Here is a 9675-nt window from a genome sequence, read left to right on the forward strand (position 1 = left end):
ATTTGAAAGTTATATTTGATTACCCTTTCTATCACACGTAACTTATTTGAACAAAAGAGTAATAAAACCCCTAGCTTAACCATGTTCAAAAATGTGTTTCATGCGAGGCAGTATTTGCTCTTTGCAAGAGATACGCATTTCAGTAAAAGTGACATGATGAAATCATGTTCTAGAATAGTTCTAAATATGTTCAGTAATTCTTCTCGAACAGTTCAATCTTCGAACATTCTATGATGATGAGAGCGAACGCCGATTTGAATGTTGAGAAATAAATAAATTAATTCCTCCCTCCTTCTGCTTAAAAGGAGAATTTCGAAATCTCTGAAATACGTATTCCATTCTTTTTAGTTCAAAGTTTATATACCAAATTTCGCATTTCGAATTTAAGCGAATTTCAAAATTCATGACATTTTCTAAATAAATGGTGGTAAATTTTAATATTATAGAAATCGTCTCTTTTCTCCATCTTTGAGACGGGAATTTCCGGAAACATATGTTCAATTATTTTTAGTTAAGAAGTCAAAGCCAAATTTCTCACCTCAAACGTAAGCAAATGCAGAAATTTTAATAGGTAGACACTATCCCCCATCCCCCTGCTGCGAATAAGTTACTGCACACGACTAAGCAAATTTTTATTTATTTATTTATTTATGTTTTGCAAACTATGGGTAGAGTAATTATTTAGGAGGAACTAGTCAATTGAAGTGATCCATAAATCGGAAGTGGTAGAAATAAACAATTTCTAAGATCTAACGTTCACCACTATAAAACAGAAACGGTTTTCGGCAATCGACCGAACATTTGAAGAATAACTTTCATCTCCTTTCGTTACCAAACGAAAGTCGTAGAAATAAACCATTTCCGGTTTTACGTTGAACACTATAGAAGAAAATGGATAATAGCGACGAACGGTTTTCTGTAATGGTAGATTACCACACGCAAATCAAGCCCAAAATATCCAAGCATGCCATGCCAGAGAAGTTATATAATGATTCACGCTCTGTAAAAGAGAAATATTTTCATTATACTAAAAATAATATTAAAATGAAAAATAATGCTTTCTTCAATTACAACGACGTAAAACCATTTTCTCCTGCTAAACCAGTTAGAAATTCTTCTAAATTTGGTGCAGATAATACGACATATTTTTATTAAACTATTGGCTTTACAAAAATAACATAAAACGCCCTTAGAATGATGTTTGTTGTGAACCAGAAATCAACTACTCCCGGAATCTAAAGAATCGACTTCTCTTAAAATTTCCTGTGACACTAAGTCGCTTATACAATATTCGAAAATATGTTTTTTTCTTTTTTCGAATTGTGAACCGATGCTTTCTAAATGGTTTTAATTCTTTCAGATAGAGTTTGGCTTCAAATTCAGTAAAGCACCGTACTTTATTATTAATCACATCAGCATATTTCGAACGTAAGTCAGCAATGAAATCCAAACTGTCGTTGTCGGTACAATGAAAACTCGAACTCATATCCTTATGTTTGTTAACATTATCCATTGAAAACAAATCTAAATTCAAATTACCCTAAGGGTCAGAAACTCTTACTATTCTCTTCCACTAAATCGTAGAACGTGTAAGATTGTTTTAAATCTATCTCTGGTGTTGCAGAATCATTATCATGGATATGTTTCTGCATCACTACAACACAATCTTCAAGTTTTTGTTTTTCATCAAAGCACTTTTTTTTCTAAATTATTCCGCATGAAGAATTCAAAATTCTTCAAACCACCTTTTTTCTAAATTATTCCCAGCATACAGCAAATATTTTGAAGAGATTCCACTCATTTTGTTTAAAGAACCCGATCTATAACTATTTTCTCTGAATATTCCAAGTTTCTACCGCTTCTACCAAAGAGAAAGATTTCAAGTTCAATAACTCTTCATTCACACTTATTTGCGAAAGATTCTGGTTCAAACCAAAAATTTCAAATGACATTCATTTGATCCTACGTTGGTACTTCCAAAAGCTCTCGTTCAGTCACTGATAACTCAATTTCACACTTAGTTTCAATATTAGAATATCTTTTGTTTTACTTTATTTATTGCCCATTTCCAGAATCCTAGAATTCCTTCGACTGGCCAACGAAGTTTTCTTCCTTAAATTCATTCATCCATCATAAAGTATCTCGTTGAAACGAAGTTGAGCTCTGATATACACCATCTTTCTGTTTGTTTTTCCACTACTTATGTCCGGCAAGATAAACGGACCTAAACCCAGATTAAAATTTCAGGTGTTATCAGCAGAAATTGGAAACATCGAAACATTGCTTTACGGTTATTTCTCAGGTTCAGTCTTCCTTTAGCAAATTCTGCAGCTGGAAATGTGCTCTTCAAGAAAGGAGTCCCAAGTAACGAATCGCACGGTAGATCTCTGACTGCGAGGAAACCGACTGTCTCGAAACACCGATAAAAACAATGTTAAGTTTTATTTTTTACTAGATCCATACATGGATCCAAATAGTGGAAGAATATAAGATTGATTTGTTTCCTCAAGACGATGCGACAGCTCACAATGTTTCATCAACGTTAACGTGATTAAATTATATGAAGATCCGCTATCTAGTGAAGCTCGAATTAAATTATTATTTATCAACACTGTTGCAAAAGTCCCTACCGTGTTTTTTTTAACTGAGAGCATATAACAGTTGATTCAACGTTACGCGCTTACGCGCTTCATGGAGTTAATTGTTGAATCGCGCCCGTTAAACTTATTTTTATCAAAGCATGATTGTTCGATTCATCACTGCTGTAGTAACCAGTACCATATAAGAGAGCTTTTCTCTGTTTTTTATTTACTGAAGTTATTGATGAACTCGTAGTAATTTACTTAATATCTAACTCCTTATTATAATCTACCTGATCTCGAAAGATTTTCGAGAATTCATCAGACATTATTTACGTTTTTCCAAATCCTGAGGTACAGAAAAAGATCTAAATCGTATTGCTGGGTTAATTCCAACAAAATAATATGGATTAACTGACTTTCATTATCATTACAAACTAAAATTAAAGATATATAATAAACCTCATTAATATATAAATCGACAGATTTATTTAGTTTTTGCTTCGCACACACCATTTCGGAAATCAGGTTATGGTTAAATGAATTTCTAATATATTTTTCAAAATGCTTATTTTGAAATGAAAGTCATATGTTATGAATGTATTTGGAACTTGAATTTCTTCCAAAATTCTCATTCACATCTAGATACTAATGAGCTATATACAGCGTTCAGTGGAATCCTGGAATTTTCTCTAATATTTGCCGAGTTTACTAACAAGTCAAAACTAAGATAACTATTCTTACAAACATTTATTTTTAAATTCATAAATTTTGCATTCAACAAGTCAGCCACCTTTTGAAAAATAAATCTAGCACAATTACCTGGAAACAATTGACGAACAGCCTTAAATCCAAATTCACCAACGTGCTATTTTCTTTTGGAACAACTCTCACAATATCCTTGATCTCTTTAGTTTACCTGACCCTATAATGATTATAACTTATTCCTATCCCTATTAATTCATTGAATGTTTAGGTGGAGAATTTTCTATTGTTGAAACCTCCTTATAATATTCCCAGCTCTCTTATATTTATCGGAACACCTACTCTGACCTACAGGTTAAGAATCTTCTAATGATAAATTAAATTCTTCCTGGCGACTACTTAGTAATCTGATATCTACTCAGCTTTTATGTAATGTATATAAATTATCAGAACGCTCAAAATGAGTATTTCTTTTAACAACACAATTTTCTCTTAAGAGTGGCACACTAGTCTTAAGGACTACCTCAAATTAAAACACTCTAGAATCAAAACTCATTCTCTCATATGGTCTATTAACTGAAGGAGATTTTGCTAAATTACTTAAATTTGTAACAAATGGATTTTATTATTTCGAATTGTTAGAGTAATTATATAATATGTCAGATCTCGATCCCCATTTACATTCCCGATTCCCATTTTAGTTACTTTCTCTATCATCTTCAGAACTAACAAAGGATTCTGTAGTTGGTGGAGTTAAAGTCATTGATATTTCAACGAAGTTACTGAGTTCTGTCTGATGGGCAGTATTTAATTCAAAACAGAATCAATGTCTGGCATATCAATGTTCACGTAATTATTATTAGTCATATTCATAGCAAAAATGATCAAATAAGCTAAACATAGTTAATAATAATCTTAAATATATACTATTCTCTAACCATTAACACTAAACAAGCTACATAAGGAATAAAATGGGAGACTACAGAAATTCCTCTATTAGGGCATTTCATCAACTACAATAACACTGATAAAGTTTCTCTGATCCAAAATCCTCCTCCTTGTATCAGTCGGGTTAGGATTTGAAGCAAGATGACATTAATCTAAACTAAATTCCAATATTAAAATTACACGGGAACGCAGTATTAGAAGCTCGCCCAAGGTAGCCTGCATTTTTCTGTTGATTCAGCTCTCATTTCAGCATAACAAAGTTCTGAATGAGCATATACACCCGGTTAATAGCTAAGGGACATACTTCTTGTACAATACGTAATCTCAACTCAAGATGCCTTTACAATTAGATCGTCAGAAGGCCTTGTACCTGTACCTCCTGGTTAATTCACAGGAGCAAATGCCGACGGCAGGCAGTTGCGCACAAATCGTGAAATCCGGGCATGATGTGCTGTTACACAAAAGCGTCACAACATTGAATTAACAATCATACATTTCATTCCTCTTTGTTCTTTCTGCTCTTCATTTTATAAAAAAGTTTTGAACTAATAAACAGGTATTCAAAACACATTCTTTTAAATATTTTAGTTAGTTTAAACGCATTATTAATTCTGTATAATCATAAGGTAATAATTATATCCATTAATGATTTTTATAACAGGGAGTCTCATAAGTCATATCACATAATTCAAATCTTAATTCGATGCTATTTTAGCGCAGTAAAGATCGAGTTTAGAAATCCCGTGGTATGAGTTCCGAGGGGAAAATCATTACTGAGCTCAAGAATTGATTGGAGATATTTAATAATGTTAGAGTAAGGGGAGATCCACTGATATTGGGTGATACAGGAGATATTATCTAGTTTACTTTGGGTTTAACAAACGACAATCCTATAGCTCAAGGAATGTGAATATTTATCCTCTTTCATGAAAATATGAGGTACTTGACGGAAGAAAAACTTGCAGATAATCGGTCGTATCAACAAGCGAATATTGAGTCTGAAATTGGTAATAAGCTCATCAGATTGTTACTAGTCTTTGCAATTACTCATCTTGTATTATACGCGGTTGATATTTTAAGCCCATATTACTTAACCAAACGCTATGTTAGCTGTAATCGACTTTCATAGTATTGGTAGCAATATACCCTATCAACATAGGTCATATTAAATACAACTGAGCATCATTACTTGGACGTATTAAAACTCAAAGATATTTCCGATTTCCTATCACTACAACGTTGCTCTTTATTCCTCTTTATCATCATTTTTGGCTTATATATGGGCAGGCCAATCGTCTAAACCGCAGAAAAAAAACAGTCAGGTGTAAAACGCGAAAATACAGTGTTCACAGTCAGCACAAAATTGTTGTATGCAACATATTTTCCATTTTAATATCAATATAATGAAAATACTTCTTTTTTACAGAGCTTCTATCATTATATAACTTCTCAGGCATGGCATGCTTGGACAATTTCAGAGGTATTTATAATTATGTTTTTGGAAATAATATTTCGTGTTAGAAACTGCTTATGCATTGCTGATACGTTACAGGAGAAATATTTCCAATGCTTTACAGCCAATTGTTTGTTAGATTTGAAACAAAGAAACAAAAGAAATCAAAACGAGCGCATTAAAGTGTAAGCACAAGCGCCACATCACCACGGTATTTGTAGCATATTTTAAGATTAATATTATTTTGGAAAAAAATAATTTAATACTAGCGCCACTTCGAATGTGTAGTAAGAGGAGGAAGTAGTATTAATTGAAGTTAGTTAACTGAAGCCCTTATGACCGTTAGAAAATTGAATACAATCGGGGAGCACATGCTCTTGTTAAGAGTCGAAATGGTGCAATCTTGAGAGCATGCAAGGACTTTGTCTTCAAAAGTTTTTAAGTTGGTGAATTGTACAATACATGACATATTTGGATAAGTATTTATAGTTTTTCTGAAAAATGCCTAGTGACATCAACTGAAGTTGAATGGGATTGTTATTTGGAAAGTTATCGAGGTACTATTTGGTATAAATTAATAAGTTTATTTTGGAACTTTTTTCCTGTTTTAACTGACTATGTGATAAGCCTAGTAACTGTGAAGATTGTACTAAATACCAAAGCTATGAACATGAACATGAATCACTATGAACATTTAGTATTAAGGAATTATGTGGAAAAAGAAAATGGCAACTTTTGATCTAAAGGAACTTTTAACACTAATTACCATTATTCATCGAATGTTACCAATTTTTGTGTTAGTGTTACGACTATACTGTGTACTCAAGCAAATTTTAAACAATAATTATTAAAACTTCCAGTGTACTAGTGGAATTAGTGGAGTTTTTTTTTTTTTTTTTTGCAATTACATTAAAATCTTTGAAATCTGAATTGTCAGCACGGTTTTCGTAGTAGTCTAGTGCTCACCCAAATTCCTTTATAAAGACTTCTTTTTAATAGTTTTGTGTGGGTCCTATAATCCTGCACCACGGCGTCTTTGTTGATAAAAGGTGTCGGCACAAAGTTCAATTTTAACTTTTATTATGAATGGAATTTAATTGCGAGTGCTAAAACTGTGCTTAGTGGAAGAAATGCGACAAGTTTTCTTAGTTGAACAAGAAGAATGAACAAAATACTAGGTATAAAACTTTCTGGTTGAGTTTGCTACACCTTGGAAGAGAAGTAAACGTTGGCGATTAGATCGCCTTGTCTTGACTGTTGGAGAGGGGAGAAGAGGAGAGTATTTACGGCAGTGTTCGGTGTGTGAATGGCCGCGTTTTCCTGTTTTATTCGAGTAGAAGAAAAGAATAGTGATAATTATAAAGTTTGTAGTCAGTAATATTAGTTTAGCCCCCGTTTTATGTCGTGGGGTCTCACAGACCCCAAAGAATCATAACGGTCGATTGTTTCCTTATTTTGATAGTTAAAACAAAGCACGTTTCTGACATCTTCAGAAATTCAATTTTACAGTATATTTTGACTATAATAAATTTTCTTTCGCCTAAGCCATAATTATCTGAGTTAATTGTAAATAACCCTGCTTTTTCTATCATGGGGTATGTGAGACCTCAACTTGGAGTCAGTTTGGTAATAGCTTTGAAGTAATTTTAAATTATATTACTGAGACGTTTTGACAATTAACCTCGTGTAAAATAATGTCAAAATAGTTCGTACTTGTTTGTTGATGGCAGTGGCGGATATAGCCCGGGACTGGAAGGGGGAGGGGCAGTCCCCTCCAAATTTTTGAACGTCAAAAATAATTGAAGCAACTATTTATATTTTTTTTCATATTAAAATGGTTGGCGTAAATTCATGATATACATATCATAGACTGGAATCTGGTTGCTTCCCCAAAGTTTACTTCCTAGATCCGTCACTGGTTGATCGTGCTAAGGCATTAGAGCGATCTGTCTGTAGCAAGGGGAAAGTACTAGGAAAAGACAATTTATAAATTTGTGATTTTAACTTCTCTTTTACTCTAATAATCACGGAATGTTTCCAAATAAGACTGATAGGAGAAAGTTTGTCTTTTTTCAGCGTACTTCTGTATATTAGTTTACCACCAAATCGACCAAGCGGCCGTACCTCAGTTAGACAAGTTAGATGTATTCACCGGTAGATCCAAGATATATGATCAGCCGGTAGATCCATTTTAGGTAGCCAGTGTGACCGCTGTTTCCGTCTCCTTGTAAGCAATCATTGTAGTGTAGTTTATGCCTAATTGGTTTTCCAAACAATTAGCTTTTAGGATGAAATTATTTTATCATCTTTATTATGTCTGAACCTAAGAGACCTCGAAGTGTTGTAACAGACGAAAATATTAGCTCCGTACTGTTTGAAGATAGTGATGATGAAAGTGATGCTAATTTTAGCGAAGTAAAAAGTGATTCTGAAGACGAAGATTTTGTTTGGCGATCAGAAAACGATTATGACGTTCACCAACTGGTATTCAGTTAGCTAGTGAGAGTGAAGATGAAGTCGTCGAATCAAACGCGAATGATTAAGAATCAGGAAGTGAAAATATTGTTGTGAAAATTGGTGGTGATCCACTGCGTGTTTCGAAGAACGTAGTGTACTGGAATCCCGAGCCGCCGCTACCTACTCAAACTAAAATACATAACATAATTAAATCTTCGATTAGTGTAAAAAAGAATGTACACATTACTACGCCATGGGACACATTCAAATTATTTTACAGTGATGGTATTCTTGGCGAAATAGTACAATGCACATATCTGAGATTACATCAAATTCTAAGATTTCTTCGATTTGGTGATAAATGAACACACACAAATAGACTGAAAGAAGACAAAATTGCCCACATCGGATTTGTTTCGGAATCTTTTCTTGCAAACTGCAGAAATTATTATATACCAGGTGATTGTGTAACATTGATGAAGAATTGGTTCCATTTCGTGGTCGTTGTGGTTTCGTTCAATATATGGCTAACAAGCTAGCTAATTATGGCATAAAGTTTTTAGTTGCCGTATGGACTGAACTATTTTGCACTCAATGGCAATGTATACGTGGATCCAGGAGGTACTGTGGAGAAGAATCTGGCTCAGAACATTGTGAAGAAAGTTTCAAAAAAAATATTCAAAAGTGGAAGGAACATTACTATGGGCATTTATTTTACAAGTGTTAAAGTTACTCAGTACTTGCTAACTCAGACTCTCACTCTCGTTGAAAAGATGAAGAAGAACAAACTTGAAATCCTGGACATTATGCAACCTAGTAAATCACGTAGTCCAATGACATCTGTCTTCGGATTCAATGGAGACCTAACGATTGTAAGTTATGCACCTAAGAGCAGCAAAGCTGTGATTTTACTCAGCATGCCTCATCATGACACCTCTGTATCTGTCGCAGGTAAGAAAAAGCATAATATAATTCTATATTATAACAAGACCAAAGGAGAGGTCGATAAATTTGACCAAATGTTGAGAGAATTCACAACTAAACGGCAAACAAGATGATGTTCAATACCTGTTTTCTTCAATATGGTAGATGCTTCTGTGCTCAATGAATCTATAATTTTCAAATTCAGATTTATCGAATAAACCCAATGCGAGGAATTAATTTTTATCCAGTCTTGTCAAGGACATGGTAAAGCCTCACATGCAGCGAAGATGCGAGATGTCAGCTCGGTTGCCAAGATCAGTGACTGAAGCAATGAATCACCTCGGGATCTCATAAACTGAAAGCACTAAGCAATTTCATCATCTGCAAACTGAAGAAAGCACTTTCATCTTTGTGGTAGGAAGAAGGGCAGAAAAAGTAGACTAGTTTGTAAAAAATGCAACAAACATGTTTGTGGAGAGCACCAAACACCTATTCGTGCAACATGTAAATAAACGTGAAAAAGCTGAGTTCTCTAATAATGAAAAATAGGATGAAATGTACCAAATGTGAAATTGTATTTTGAGCATTAATAAATATTAAATTGCAAAA

The 9675-nt window shown here is 33.6% G+C and overlaps 1 protein-coding gene across 1 annotated transcript; it reads left to right on the top strand.

Annotated features, from left to right (window-relative positions):
- The first annotated feature begins 8843 nt into the window (after window positions 1–8843).
- LOC145682251 (uncharacterized) lies at window positions 8844–9200 on the top strand. The gene has a single exon (XM_081753833.1). The coding sequence runs from the start codon at window positions 8844–8846 to the stop codon at window positions 9198–9200; it is 357 nt and encodes a 118-aa protein (XP_081609959.1).
- Window positions 9201–9675: the final 475 nt, after the last annotated feature.

This window comes from Thermobia domestica, chromosome 3 (assembly GCF_964235325.1).
Source record: "Thermobia domestica chromosome 3, izTheDome1.hap1.1, whole genome shotgun sequence".
Classification (NCBI taxonomy): domain Eukaryota; kingdom Metazoa; phylum Arthropoda; class Insecta; order Zygentoma; family Lepismatidae; genus Thermobia; species Thermobia domestica.